General features: G+C 33.2%; 1 protein-coding gene across 1 annotated transcript; it reads right to left on the bottom strand.

Annotated features, from left to right (window-relative positions):
• Positions 1 to 854: 854 nt before the first annotated feature.
• LOC117341660 (transmembrane 9 superfamily member 2-like) lies at positions 855 to 16127 on the bottom strand. The gene is made up of 18 exons (XM_033903522.1): positions 15888 to 16127; positions 14917 to 14984; positions 14612 to 14705; positions 14012 to 14139; positions 13291 to 13420; positions 12507 to 12649; positions 11999 to 12128; positions 11653 to 11732; positions 11074 to 11182; positions 10534 to 10666; positions 10253 to 10314; positions 9883 to 9940; positions 9390 to 9447; positions 9013 to 9172; positions 7938 to 8089; positions 7516 to 7627; positions 6527 to 6698; positions 855 to 6066 (listed from the first exon to the last, which is right to left on the bottom strand). The coding sequence occupies exons 1-18, from the start codon at positions 16035 to 16037 to the stop codon at positions 5999 to 6001; spliced, it is 2007 nt and encodes a 668-aa protein (XP_033759413.1). The 5' UTR covers positions 16038 to 16127; the 3' UTR covers positions 855 to 5998.
• Positions 16128 to 16956: the final 829 nt, after the last annotated feature.

The following is a 16956-nucleotide window of genomic DNA, read 5'->3' as shown; positions in this document are numbered from 1 at the left end:
TCTACTACTAATTACATGTATACTGGACCCTCTACTGCTAATTACATGAATACTGGACCCTCTACTGCTAATTACATGTATACTGGACCATCTACTGCTAATTACATGTATACTGGACCCTCTACTGCTAATTACATGTATACTGGACCCTCCACTACTAATTACATGTATACTGGACCCTCTACTACTAATAACATGTATACTGGACCCTCTACTACTAATTAAATGTATATCCAGTATATACTAGTAATAGCAGAGGGTGTGTTATCACTGTTTCTATAGCAGAACCCGAGCACAACTAATTCACAGTCAATCAGCTGGTGAAGCTGAACAAAGTCCTGGAAGAAAATGTGTTTCTTAGGTTTGTAGCTATTTCCTGAGTAAATGATACTTGAAATGGGTACTTTCTCTATACGAGAATAAAGAGTAGGGTCTTGACATTTTGAAAATCAAAAATATACACTCCTGGTATAAATAGAAAGAGGTAAGATTCCAGGTGTTAAAAGGCAGGAATTCCCAAATCCACTGTAAATATCAGGGTTACTGTCTTCCAAGTACTAGTGTGCTCTTATATGCTATTAAACCTATCCAATAACATCAGTTTTCTGGTAGGGAAATCAAGATTTAGGGGATGGACTCATTGGTAATAGCATACATTGAAATAATTAGTTGTGCGAGACCTGTATCAGAGCGAGATTCAGAGACTATTATCACTCGGAAAGACATTATTGTGAACAACAACAGGTCGGGATTAGATTTCAAGTAGTATATCATACGTATTTAGGTATAAATTTTGACATTTTCACCCGACACTTATTTTTCATAACTTACAAAAATAAAAAAGACATCATAAGTATATGAAATAACGAATTTATTCCACACATGAAACCCTCAGTAATGCATTTAAATAAGTAATAACAAACACACTACTTATACTTTCAACACCATTCATGTTGAATGTATTTCACCATATTTTTCTACTTTTTAAATATCCTATAAATGTTAACCATTACAAAGTCAAAAGAGTTTCTACTGAAAACAAGAATTTGTGATCGACAATAGTTACTGATAAAGATTCAGAGATATCCAGTATAAGAGTACAAACTTTGGCCTGTAAAATTTACAGTAAAATGTGATACAAGTAACACATGTATGGGGCAAATTATCAATAAGTTAGGACTAGCTTGTTATCCGTCCTGGTGAATTCGGCTACAAAATAAGATTATTAAAACGATCTTTCTTACATCATGAGAAATAATTCTAACTCAAAACCAACTTTTTAATATAATGTATCTTTTACCATAAAAAAAATCTAATATTTGAAGTTTAAGCAAGTAAAATTCTATGAAAAATGTTTTTTCTCCGTCAAAGGAACTTGATATTTCATTCTTTCAAGCATATCACATACACATATAAAAACAATAACCAAGCAAATTAATTATAACAGGATATACACAGTTTATTTACAGTTTTGCATAACTGGTAGTGATCGGTACAATACGGGTACAAACATTACTGTGTACACACATTTACCACATAACAAAATAACAAACCAAACACTGGTCTGCAGCTAAGGACAACGGCAGGACAGCAATAATAGAGCATTGTTCTCGATTATGTAGAAGAACGAAGTCACTAAAGCTCTAGCTTAGAGTACTTCTTGCACAACACCAGTATTTTCTTGCACATGACATTGGCTTGAAAAGCACTTTATGTTCTAATTTTAAAGGGGTATAATCAAAGATTGAGATTCATTAACCAACTCTGTATTTTGAAGCATGCAGTATTTGTAAGCTAGCATAAGATTCCTCATGCAAATACAGCATTTAGCTTTATTTACTTCTGTACAATATCACAACCACTACACCCCTCTCTAAAGTACCCAACAGAACACACAGCATTACTTCAATCACCAAATCTGAGCTGCTCAACTAATTGTCATACATAGGTTGTTTGATATCTGTATGTGTAGGCAGTATATCAAATATTATAGTTGCTGAGAAAAGACAGTTGATATTTTGATAGTTAATAATAAACAATGGAAACAAAGGGAAAACTAACTGATTATGTCATCACAAATACATAACATAAAACTACACAATGTATACTATATGTATTTTCATACACTCTTTATTCCATAATTAATATATATTATACATATCTACAATGTACAAAGCAAAATACCTCATAATTTCAAAAAACAAAACTTACATAACACCCAACAAAATACAGTTAATCAAAAATATATGTCTAGTATCTGCACGTGTCATTCTCTCATATTTACACCTGGATGGGTATCATTGTTGACCTGTGATCAGGACCGTTATTGGTCTCCTAGATCCATCTTATGATGCTCACTCCGAACTTAAAATTTCAAATTCCTTTTCTTCGCATAGGTCCATCAATAGAAATTTTGAAATCTGAAATATATTTCATTTGAATTCTAGTTCATATTTGTTTTCCTTTCAATGTTGAACGATAATACTTGACTTTCCAGACGGCCATCAATAGAAACATTTTCATGGTAGGTTTCAACCACAAAAAACTTTGTTAGCCCTACTTACTCCTGATTATTAATAAATATTAATCAACATTTTATACTTTTTCATTTATCGATTTTAATTGTGATATTATTTTTTAATACTCAATTTTACCTTAAGGTAAATCAAATTGTTTACTTGATAATAAATTAAATGTCTCAGAAGCATGTTAGAAGTATTATTGTAGGACGGAATTGTGACTCCTATAACACCATAGGCCGCTGGTTGGTTGATCAGATGGATATTATGCTAACCACTAGTTAAATTAGTTGGTCAGATGTTATCATGCTTACTGCGATGGCCGTTAGAAGTATTTTTCAGTGTTAACCTCTAACAATTATGGAATAGTCTATAGTTTTACATTAATCCTAACAGTAAATCTACTTAGAGGCTGTATTTACAGTAGGTTAAATGTCGCCATTAAAAAATCCTTAGTGAAATATTACATCACTTTTAAATAAACTAAATACCAATGCCTTGAGTTCGTAACTGGCACCACTAACTGAACAGTTTAACAGTCAAGGTTTAAAACTAGGCGCCACTAACTGAACAGTTTAACAGTCAAGGTTTAAAACTAGGTGCCACTAACTTAACAGTTTTAACAGTCGAAGTTTAAAACTAACTTGAAAGGAAGCTATTATGAGAATAAGACTAACTTTTATCATAGACATCCTACATCCAGTGCCTTGATCCAACCCGAATCCAGTATGTTAAATTAAGTAGATAAGAGACCACAGCTGACAAGTAAATCTTGTTCAAACATGGGTACATACCACAAGCAAGAAATGACATCACTGGTCAAAATATACATATATATATAGTGCATACCAGTAAGAAATTGTTAATAGTTGTGACATATATCTATGATATAATCTTTCATACATTATACAAACAAACAAACAAATATACGCAATGAGGAAGAAAGCTTGTTGGCCTTCATTGCCCAATAATCAGTAAAGGTATGGATTTCTAAAAAAAAAAAAAAAAAAGTAATAAATAACTTGGTCCTGATGTAAGTTGTTGCAATACTTATCACAATTTCTGAACAAAGTATTTTCAAATTATTTTCAGAATAATAATTTCTTTCCCCACACTGTTTTGGTAGTTACATGTATATAAAAACTTCAACCTAAGTCCAACAGTTACCTAAAATATGACAGTATCAACTATCAATACTAGAAATTGTTACCCTTTTTTATTCAATAGAAGCGAGTAATTTCTTAGGGATATTTGTGGTACAGATACTAGCACATATTAACAAAAAAAACAATAATTTACTTTATAATCTTAAAAGTGACTAAAATGTCAGACAGGTTAGAAAAACAATTTCTTTTAATACAAAAATTCAAACTTATCACAAAGCTCTTTACCTGTCAAACTAACTGCTAATATACATTTTGTAGTTTACTCTGTATTAATGCTAAAGGCACACATAAATTCATTATGTTCAACAAATCTGATGGCACAGACACAGCATGCTATAGGTGTGTATCCAAATCTTAAAATTGTCCTTCATACCGTACTTCTGCCAATCTTAAAACACCGGTCTTATACAGTGTATAATGAGAATCTGCATTTCATTAAATGTAGTACTTCTGCGTGTAGTGTTAAGTTATCTTAAACTCATAATAATTTTAATCTCTAACACTAAAAATAAACCAGAAATTGCCATGGATCTACGGAATTAAAAAAGATACTACTATTTAACATCTTATCTACTTATTAGAGATTTTTGGATAATTACAGCATTTTGATTAACCTCAAATCAGAACAATTAAGATTAATATGGGACTTTAAAGTAATTTCTCTACTGACAGGAAAAACCTCATTCGACAGGATAGTATTGTACCAATAGCATTATTAAAGGCATAACTTCACTTGATAGTTTTGTTTTAATAGTATTGATAAGGGAATAAATCCACCTGATAGTTTTGTATTAAGGGAATAAATCCACTTGATAGTTTTGTATCAATAGTATTGATAAGGAGAAATACACATGATAGTTTGTATCAAAAGTATTGATAAGGGTTCATAATAAATCCGCATGAAAGTTTTTTAATGATAGTATTTCACATAAGGGAATTAATAAGTATTCCAGAGGAACAGTGCAAAACTCAGATGGTTTCAATGAAAATATTATAACATTATCTACTGGTGATAAAAAACATGAAAACAGTAAATATAGGAATGTGATACAGTCGTGTGCGAAACCCCAGTGTTATTATCAATAGCACAAGTTTAACATATACAAAAGTTCAATCATCTCATCTAGTCTTTACATGAAAAAAATAGGCACACAAAAAAAATCCACCCCTTTTTCCAATTCATGAAAAATTAAATGCGTATAACTGATTATATACAGGTTTATTGAAAAAATATTACAATAACCTGGTAGCATTGTCTTTTATCTCACCACAAAATTACAGCAATATTAATGGCACCAAAATATTTTGTGAATTTTATGTTCTACTTCAACTTTGAGAATATTAAAATAGGATTTCATAAAAAATTGAATAATATATCACCCAACAAAATTCAATTAACTGTTTTCCTCTTCAAACATCTTCTTACAACACTGTTATTGAAATATTATTATCAAGGAATTTGTCACCAAGATGGTCAGTTTGTTAAAAGAAAAGCAATCTAATAAATACATATTGTAAGGGCTAATATAAATTCCCAAGAATACCTTCAATGATACCGAGATATAAAGCCATTTAATTGGGTTTGTTCAAGCATAAGGAAAATTAAATTATATTTAACAATTTGTACGAATTGAAAAGAGAGAATATTAAAAACCTTTCAATCTTGATAATTAAATCATAATTTAAAAACTTTCATTCTGGTAATAGCACATGGGACACCAGTGTGAGTATTTACAATAATGATTTACAGAAAGGACATAAAAACATGAAAATCCAGGGCAACAAACTAGACGCACAAGTCAAGTGATAAAAAAATATTTTCCAAACTATTTTTTCTCATTATATTGACATATATAATTCAATTACTATAATTTCCATAGCTTTTTCATGTTTAAAGCCTCTGACTTTGACTCTCTTTATTTTAACCATATTATTATACTTGAACAATTATCTCTCATCTATCATTTGTTGTAACACATATTCATATTTTATAAGTTTTCACTTGTAGAATCAGTATTCTTTTGATGCATTGACATTCACAAATACCTCATAATTACGACGGATCTCATTCAATATACTCAGTACTAATCAGTAAGGGAACATTTATATTGGACACCCTGCACTAACACTGGGTAGTATTAACTGACATCTTGTTTGTAGTCTTCTATTTTCAAGTTGTTCCGTCTGATGTGACCAGTGTTGAATGATGATGAAGAGAAAGACATGGAGTATCCATTATGTTAGGCAGTTACACCAAGAAGTGATCACCCACAGACCAAGGTCAGACCAAGGTCAGATAGTCTTGTTTTGTCTCTAGTCTACCTTCACAACACTGTAAATCTTGGAAGTGAACCAGAAACAGGCGAAGAAACCTATGGATCCTGAAAATTAGAACAGTGTGATTATTATAAGATCAAAATTGTTCTTATCTAACAGAAACTGTAAAACCACTTATCTGGTGAAAGGTTTGTGTGTTTGGGATTAAACATCGCAAAATCCAAGATCATAGAATGGTGGCAGGAGTATTGATGTAGAGGTAAATTTCATATCACTGGATCATTTATTATCACAGCAAAAATGAGAGAACATATAATCAAAACATCACTATCAAGTTATCAAATCTTAATATAGCTTTCAAATCAAAATTAGTTTAAAATTGTGATACAGAATCAACTGGCAAGTTAAAAAGGTATCTTTTTAATAGTTTCATGGTTTACATAACAGGAATGCAGAAAAAAACCCACTTATATTCAGTGAGACAAAGCCTAACTTATTAAGCTAAGTTATGTTAGTAGTAAACCTATTACTAACTACATTAGGATTATAAGTTTTGTTTCTTACCTGTGGTCAGGAAGAATGCAAAGACCATAATGAAGGTATATCCAAAGTAGAGCATTGTACTGGCCGTGTCGTGGATCTCCAGTTTTGATACGAAGTAATGAATGCAGTAAGCAAACAGGTAGACAGCAGTAAATCCACTGGTCAGGAATGACCGCCACCACCAGTGATAGTCCTACAATACAAATCACACTGGTCAAATATAGCTAATCAGATCACCTAATTCATGATTCACACTGTTGTCTGGCAAGGTCTGATTGGCCGACAGAGACTTACAAGACTCACAACAGTCAATCAAGTAATTCATGCTTCACACTGTTGTCAGGCAAGGTCTGATTGGCCGACAGAGACTTACAAGACTTACAACAGTCAATCAAGTTTCTGATCAAATATAACTGTAAAGTATCTAGAAAATGTCTGAAAGACAAATATCCCCACTGCCACTTTACACCCAGAAACCTTGGCATGTGATGCAAAGCAACACAACGGGATGCACATTGGTAACACTATATGACCCCCATTTTATAAAACCTCTATATCTCTCAACTGGTAATAAAACAATAGCTTAAAAAACGAACAACAACTCTCAAAATTAATATCACAGGTGTTAGGGCGAACTTAAAGAGTTGTTCACTGTTGTTAATATCAATTCACCACACATTATGGAACATTGTCTGCAACGTTGTTTATTGTTCTAAATCATACAAATACTTGTTGGAAGAACATTCAAGACATTTTTGCAATGCGTTTTAGGTGGACTGGTGATCAGAATTGAACACAAGTAGCCTGGAGAAACATATGAAGGCAGAAAACATTGTGGAAATGTCTTGAAATTTTAGTTTTTTAAATTTTCTTCAAGAGGAATTCATCTGAACATTTTCTATGTATATCTAGTATACAAAGGGAAACAACTCTCTCAATAAAGAGTGGATCAAAATTTCTGGTACAAATGAGATTAGGCTGGCCAAAAATTTATTTCTGATCGCACCCACCTCTGCACAAAGATGGAAATAACACAGCAATATGGTGGCCTCTGAGCAGGTGACAAGGAGGATGACAAACACCAGGAAAAGGAACCCAAACATGTAGTATGTCTGTTGAGACCTGTAAATATAACATATATTAAATTATCCCACATTTCTATTATCATGATTATGAGGTCACAATACTAATTACTGAACATAAAATGTTTGTGTACGAAATAAGGATGGATTTAATGATCTCATTCTACTTTCTGAAGAGCCTTAAAAAGGACTTTCACAATATGTTTTAACAACTGCATGACCTGTTAAGATTCCTACCTGAAAACAGCTTGTCAAAATGCTACATTTTTAGATAGACAACAAGGTATTTAAATACGTAAACGAAAAGGATCTTGTACTTTACAGTGATGTGAAGTATATCTTTAACTTACCAAATGCTGTTGAGTATGAAGAAGAGCTGAATGAAAATGCAGCCGAATGGAAGAACACCTCCCATCACAATACCAGGTAAGGGCTGGGTGTAGAAAGACTGGTCAGGAATCTGACGTGGAATCTGGTTTGTCCTCACTGGATGTTCTATGGCCTAAAATATCAAAGTTTAGAATCTCATAATGAAATGAAGAAAACTAAAGTGAAATGAACCACTGACTGCAAACATGCATCACTTGAAGTCAGTGCAATATCATTTTGAAGCAGTAAAACACCTTTTGACATCATAATCTTGAAATGTAATAAAACAAATTCTTAATAAAGTACATGTTACTGCTCAGGTCTATTGTAATAGAAACATGTTTTTTATGAAATATAAGCAGTTTAATAAATTCTCTTTTTTTTGGTTACGTAACAAAAGTGTGCAATCAGTACAAGACTGAATCTGTTAAAAAAATATTACAGAACAATACAAAACTTTAGGAAGACCGAGATGCAAAAATTCTGCTCAATGGAAACTAGAACTGTCGCCAGGTTGGCTGACTAATACCCCCGCAATCTGCAGGAGTCAATGGTGAATTGGAACTGTTAATTAGAGGCTAAGTAAGTCTAGATAACCCATGCATGCCAATATTTCTGAAATTCAGAATGTCTGAAATATGTGTTGTTCACAATAAAGAGAATTCAGCGAGCAGTTGCCATAGCAACCAAAATTTTGAGAAAAAGGAAGTGGCATGCACATCTACACATGGTCCTCTATATTTTTGTGAAGTTTCATTGAAATCGGCCCTTCGGTTAAGGAGTTGTCCGGACAAACTTAAAGTTATGGTTCTTATCGGAAAACCTGTTTATAGTGACCGGTTGCCATAGCAACCAAAATTTTGAGAAAAGCATGCACATCTACACATGATCATTAATATTTGTGTGAAGTTTCATTGGAATCGGCCGATTGGTTTAGGAGGAGTTGTCCGGACAAACAACCTGATTCCAGTATACCCCCCCTAACTTTGTTACGGGGGTATAATAACAGTTTCATAAATAGCTGGTTTGAAAATTTACTACAAAACTCAGCCTTACCCTCTTCTTATATCCAAAGTAGGCTCCGACGAAGGTGAGTGGTACAGAGATACCAAACCACAGGGCAAGGAGAGCAATTAGTGTAGAGAAGGGGATGGCAGCACTGCTACCTTTAGCCCATAGAATGAGGTTCATCAGGAAAAACACTCCAAATACAATTCTACAACAGGGAAAACATAATTAACATCACAAATATCGTGCTACTCTCTTTAATTCATACTGGATTCTCCAAAACAATATCTGTTGTGAAATAAGTAACAATGCAAATCTTTTGCATTACTTCTTTAATACTGGATTTGCAAAAATGCTATCAATTAACATTAAAGGCGGGCATAACAAATAATTGTTTCTTCAAACTTACAAAATAATTAACTTACCCTGGACAGAACATCGCTGTGATAATAACATTAGACTTCCACTTCTCCCCTCCAAACACTGAAACAGTAAATTAATATTGCACTGTCTGTATCATGTCATGAAATATTTTTTAGAGTAATCTCCCTTCCTTAAACAAATGCCTTATACCAACAATGATTACATTGATGAACATGACTAAATGCTTTTTTTTAGAGATATAAATATATTAACAGTATTATTTAAAAGATGTTATCATCTATATGTTTAAATTTTCATTGTAATATTCTTTGTTTAAAATGCTTGCTTTATATTCATAACAGAAACTTCCCTTTAAGTTGTAATAACTTGAATTAAACACATTACTATAACGTGGATTACAGCCAAGACCTTTTTCTTTACATTTTTGTATTAAGATTTTTCATTTCAAACTAATACTTCACTTTGTAATATAAAAATGCAGCAACATGTGCAATAAACTTATTAGATGCATCCATCAATTTGTTGTTTGCTTACTTTTGTAAATCCTGGCAGATACATATCCAGCTGGGGTTCCCAGACACACATAAAGAACCTTAAATAGAAACAATACAGATGATACACCCCTGACGTAGTATAAAGACAATATAACTGACAAGCACGAGTAGAGTATTCTAAAAGCTTATTGTTTAAATCATCAAAATTACCACAAATTTTGATTTTCAGAAATCTTTTTCCATTATTGTTCATTTCCCACACAGGTGTACTATGTAGAGAGAAGTATATTAATGGTTTGTAGAGAGTAGATACAGTTTACTACAGAACTCACCATGGCACAGGTGTACTATGTAGAGGGAAGTACATAACTGGTTTGTAGAGAGTAGATACAGTTTACTACAGAACTCACCATGGCACAGGTCATTAGAGCTCCCCTGTTGGCAGGAGACAGGAACCCAAGTGACGCAAATACTGAAATGAGGATGAATGTTATATTTCAATGCATGCAAAGCCCACTCATCAAGCATAACTCATAATTTTTATTTTCTCACTAAGAATTTTGAACTAACAGCATTTACCATTCTAGTGTTGGGAATGAACTGATATCTCATAATTGATTGTTAAATTCTGTCATTTAATTGATTTTCAATTAATATAAAGCAATAGTTTAGAATGATAATTCATACATACCTAGTGTGATAAGGACCATGAAGAACACCTGTACACCACTTCCATTGAGGACAGCCAACATCATGCCCTTTCTCGGGGGTCGGAATACATCTCCATGGACCAGCTTCCATCCAAACTCCTCCTGGGCATCTTCCTGTACACACAAAGATTTGACTTTAACAACAGCTGTCTCGAAAATTAACAATGAACCAAATCTTTCACCATAAAAATAGTAATATCTCACAGTAAGTACAGTAATCTCCTTCTGTACCACAAGACCGTGGGCTGTTCATGCATAAAGATGTCCTTACCTTTTGGTGGAGCGGTAAATGAACAGCCCGAACCAGACAATAAGTATGAATTATTAAGTGATGAAAGATATCACATAAGCCAAAAATATTATCTTTATCTACTGACCATTTTCAGCAAGAATTGAATAAGTATAAGTTTTAACTTACAGCCAGACAAAATACAGACCAAAAATGCTACCATTTAGCCATTACAAATAGCGACATTGATACAGATGAAGTTTCTCTGGATGGCACAAAGGCCTGTACTTACAGAGTTATCCATTTGGTTGTAGCGGGCAATGTCCTTGTGCAGTGTTCTCAGCATGATCATAGCTACCATACCAGAGAGGAACAGCACGATTACCAGAGAGTTCATGATGCTGCAAAATAACAAATATATAAACCAATCAATGCTAAATCCAATTTATAAATATTCACTAGATTATGTCTTAATAAGTAGCATATTTTTCATTCTTTTTAATGCCTTTAAACAAAATTAAATTGGATTTCTCCCTCAGTAAACATATATTAAATGACAAAGCTCAGAATTTTTATATTCACCTTTCTAATTGAGAAAACAAAAGAATTTCAACTGATGTTTATATAAGAATTTAAAGGATGTGTTGATTTGAGACGCCATATCTCCATAACTGGTGGTCAAAACTTAAAACAAAATCGCTTGTTTACAGTGTGTATACATTTATTTTAGTTGACAAAATTTAAAGAAAATTAAACGATAGGAAAATTTTGGGTCAAAATGTGTGGAACCACCTTAAAGTACCATTAGAATTATAATTGACTTTATTTCACGAATTACCATTTGACATAAATGTCAACATGTTTAATTTACCTGAACCACTGGATATTTGTGTGAGGCATGGACTCAAGAATATAATCCCATCGGGATGACCATTTAATGGAGTTGTCTTCCTGCAAAATAAAATTTCAAATAAATATGCAATCCAACTGTGCATGAAACCTAGAGATAAAATGCAAGACATCACCTCATAAGAAGCTCCGAAATCTGGAAATATCAGTATGGCTAAATCGGAAATAGAGATAAGTGTACTAAAAGGGAAAAGTACAAAACAGACAACAGGCAGAACTGTATTAGAATAGATAGGTTTAATGATACATGGGTTTACGGACAGATAAATACAGTAGCAGAACAAGGGAGGAAAACACAGGTTACTTACTTTCCATTTCAGTGAGTAGGTGAAGTTGAAGGTCAAAGGCTTGGCAATATCGCCACCTCCAGTCAGGAACAGAGCAGGATCAGCAGTTTTAGCCTGGCAGCCATCAGCACCAAGGTCAGTCGTCTTAATACTGACATTAAATATAAATTAAATTTTTATTAGATGTGTGTCTAAAATTCTTACTTTCATTGAACCCTATTTTACTCCAATATTTTTCTTAATTACAGAACTAGTGCTTTAATGACAATTCACAAAGCACACTATAACCTATTACCATTGAGTTAAGTTATAATTCTACAGTTGCAGGAGGCTGAGTAGACAACACCTACCCAGTATACAATGCTTACATATTGCTCTGTATTATATCAGTGTTTTGTACAAGGAGAATAAGTAATATGCTGCCTTAGCTTTATTATCACAGCTGCGGGTTTCCGAGTTGCCTTATACATCCAAAGAAAAATCAACTTATGACATAGTCACTTTTGATCCAATAATTGCTGATAAAAACCTTCTAGGGACAAGTTTTGCCGACACTATGCGACCTCCCAGGTTGTTCTGGTCTCCCCATTCCTCTCCCTTCCCAGAGTGGTAGGTGATGGTTATGTCCACGTGGTTGAAGATGTAGTAGCTGTCCTTCTCGCTGAAGCGTGGCTGAAAAACAGATATCACAATGACTGTAACCAAGGCTTGTTAAAAGAGTTTTAATCCTCCCTGTTTGTCTTATTTCACGAGAAGTCTATGTCGTTTTTAACAAATACATACACATAGTGCATAGTATACAAATTCTTCATACCCTAGCTTCTACCTATAACTATGAATATACTGAGGAGTAAATCAATAAATATTGTAAAAACCTGCCTTATTCTCATATATGACCATATCACCCCGCCCCCAAATGTTTATTACTATACTAGTTCCCTGAACCATGATTAAGAGATCAAAATTAATGTCACATCTGACCTCTTTCGTCCCCTCCCTTGGAAGGTCGCATATAATAGGTTTTACTTTATGTGCTATACATTGCCTTGATATAATATAAACCTGTGAAAAGATGCTGGGGAGTATTGTACTGCAAATCTGAGTTGATAAACCTAATGTCAATACAAGTAATCATATTTTTGGAGATAGCTAGCAAGAAACCTTTTGTTAATGATGAACATGTTATCAAAGTAAAAATATGAAAATAAATAATCCTTTTGTCAAAGCAATAAGAAAATATAAGAACTGTATTGAATAAGATTCTGTTCCAATTTACAAGACTGTAAATCTGCCTAATAGGATGTTAGACTTACATCTGTGACACAAGCATCCTTCCTCTTTCCATTCTTGGTAACGTAGCATCCGATTGGAAATCCTCTGGAGCAATATTTCTCATTCTGTTCTACATCATAACACCAGGTCAAGGGCATGTTATCAACAATCCTGTAACAGAAAATTAACAATTTTCCCAGATGTTGTTTATTCGGGTTAATTTTCTCACACCAAAATTTTATTCTCATTTGATGATTCCAACTGCAAAATGCTTTTTTCTTTTATCTAAAGATTCTGAGTCAAATTGCTGTTCACCTTCAATGAATTATCAGTCCAAAAGGATCTTAGGACCCCTTTCGCTAAGATCTCAACAACAAATTATGCCATGTTTGAGACAGGTAGCGTTATTTATCGATATCATCATATGGTACAATTAAATCCAGATTTGCCTCTACTCACAATTGAAATTATACTTATCAGTTTAAGGAAGTGAGGACTTTGAAAAATGCCTTCACCTCTTCCTAATTTCACAAGTCATAATATATGCACTTGACTTCCTTGTTATCTTCTTTTTTAAAGAAGATATATAACTATTATAATATATCATTTAATTCATTCATATATATGTATGCAAATCACCGCTATACCTATATATTATAGAACATCCATTAAAATTTTGACATAATCCTTAGACTAAATTAAATTTCTGATTTGTAACTAAAGATAACTGTAACCAGAACATATTTAAGTTAAAAACTTTACCAATGATGCTGGTAGTTAAGTGAAATCCCTTTTTTCAAAAACTTCAGTTTGGATAATGACTCCTTTTGCTTAGGCTGATATGACCTTGAGCAGGCCACCTTGCACTTGACATCTATCATGTATGTGGCCTGAAAAAAAATCAAAAATTACACCTGGAAACGATATATATATGTTCTACATCAAAGATGTTTGAATTGAGATGAGTACTTGTACATGTACTATCACCTGAGGTGAGCAGCCTCAGCAGTAAAACACAATGACATTTAGTTGTAAAGCATTATTTATCTAATTCGATGTAAAGTAGTTGTATCTGTAGTCAAAATACTCTTTTCTCAAGACCTTCTACTTTTACTATTTTTTTCCTGGTTCATATATGTATATATATATGCCTATGACAACAAAAAAACTTAAAAATGAATCTTGAGTGTTCAAATACACATTTCCACTTAATTATGGATTCATGTAGCTGAAACAGCCTCATGCATACTAAAATCTATTAAACCCATATTCAAAGCAGAGGGATTAAGATCAGTGTTGTATAATTAGGATTCCAGTCGTTAAAAAAACAATACAAAATACAAAAGAGAATATGTTCCTTACATTATAGGGTGATGGTCGGATTCTCTCCCCAAAAACCACTTGTCCCAAATTCTCCACAGGAGAATGATCTTCATCTGTGGTACAGAAGTCAAATCTGCAAAAAAAATATTTTCACCAATGTAATGTTTGTATCTTTATAGGTCATCCTAGTAAAGGTGGAAGCCGACGAAAAGAAAATTTATAATTATATATTTTCCCATTTTTCGAATAGTTTATGTTCAAGTAAATGACAATTAAGCTAAACAAACCTAATATAAATTCCTTTAATCTTTCTTCAAATTTTCATGAATTAATGAAATACTTACGAATGGTATTCATACGGTACAATTGTTTCAATTGAGTTGAGTCTGTTAACGAAGATCTTCACTTCAGTCTGAAAAAAGGAAAGGTTTATAATAGTTCAATGAAGAAATGTTGTACACAAGTACCACAATATCATCATGGTTGAGCAAGAGTATTGTTGTTGCCATAGATAGTTTGGGGAAAACCATCAACTTGCGTATGATACACAAACTTGCCTTTTATATGCCAATACAGGTATAGCTTTGTTACAGCCAAAATCATTTTAAACTTAACTTTACAATTTTCTTCTTCCGACTTGCATTTATTAAGTCATGAAATATCAATGCAAGCTGCTTTCGTTTATCAATCTTATAAATTACTGTGCAACTCATACCTGCCAATCAAATGAACGAATGACGCTTTAATATTTCATCAACCCACTAGGCTTACTAGCTAGGGATACATCACATGAACTCTCTAAATTCTAATGAGGCTGATGTTCAAGTAACTGATAGAGAAATCCTTTAAGGCTAGTAACTATTTCGCTGGAAGTCCACGAGACTAGCTAAATGGGCTATTTGTTAATTCTACTGGCTTATCATATTTACTAATCCAGTACATTTCCGGGATTCAGTTTCTAATTTTAACTTACCGTAAAACCATCATATTGTAAGCAAAGTAATGTTGTTTTTACATATTTCATTACTGGTTTAAATGATTCTGTAAAAGTTTGTTTCCGTCACTCATTACTTGCCAAACGGTCCATGTCATATCGCATATATCGTGGATAGTGCACGTTAGTCTCGAACCGGGCACTCTCAAACTAGGCCTACATGCTTAATTTGCTAGTTTCTAACGCTGGTCTGTCGTCGTGGGTCTAGCTATCATCTTACTATGGTGACATAATTACAGTCCTATATGTTATTACTGATAGTATTCTTTTAACGTAACAACATTAGGCTATCCATGAACTGTAAACGTCAAAAAATATTACCTTGCAGTTTTCCGACTTTTGCTTGCAATAAGTTACTGGAGCCAAACCTGGCAGGTAAAAGGCGGAAGAAAGGGAAGCGAGTCCCAGTAAAATGGATAAAGTCTTCAGCATGTTTTGTGGTAACGTCCTTGTCGACTTCAGACGTGTCATCTGATCTAGGCTATAAGAAATATTTTGCCTGAAGGAAACTCCGATTTACACGCAACGTAAAAATGGCCGCCTTAGTTCCGGAATGTCTTGTTTATTATGATTACACTGAAAGAAAATATCCGAGGATGTACGAACATATCTCCACGTCACAGGTAACAACTTGCTAAGTCTCCGGGGCGACAACTCTTACTATAAAAAAAAAAATATATGAATAGGCCTATTGCATTCCAAGGGAAAACGATAAACTGTAACTTTATCTATAAATCAATGTCCTGATTATTCTATCTCAAATGATTTTTTCGGACAAGATAGATTATTCTTCAAGATAGATTTTTTGTTTTATTTTCAAGGACATTTTTATTACATAAAAAGAAATATCTTTAAAAAAAGATAAACGGCATAGTTTTAATGCTGGTGATTATAATGTAAAACTGCTGGTGAAATAAATCAACGAACAAATGCGTTTCAGCACAGATAACAAAATTATATCAGTTTGAATCATTTTTGGTGATAATAATACTGCATTTGAATCAGGAATATAATTTTATTAATGTGTCATTTGAAAAGATACATCAACTTATTCAGCTTGCATTCAATCTTAACTTTGTTTCGTTTTTAAATGCATGTCTGCTTTTTGCATACATCAACTTAACCAGTAACGCCATCTGTCGCGTCATATCCGGGGCCAAAAGAATATTATACGGCTATGCCGAATAAACAAGCATGCATGCATCACTTTCAGGATATATGTTTTGCAATCATCATCATCATCAACATCATCATCATCATCATACTTGTGAATATATTCTGACAAAACATGCAAAGCATACGTGCACATCCTCACACACACACACACACACACACAACACACACACACACCCACCCACCTATATATAAATAGCTTGGCAACACAAATGAT

This window comes from Pecten maximus, chromosome 14 (genome assembly GCF_902652985.1).
Source record: "Pecten maximus chromosome 14, xPecMax1.1, whole genome shotgun sequence".
Taxonomy (NCBI): domain Eukaryota; kingdom Metazoa; phylum Mollusca; class Bivalvia; order Pectinida; family Pectinidae; genus Pecten; species Pecten maximus.
This window is presented reverse-complemented; position numbering and strand designations above follow the sequence as displayed.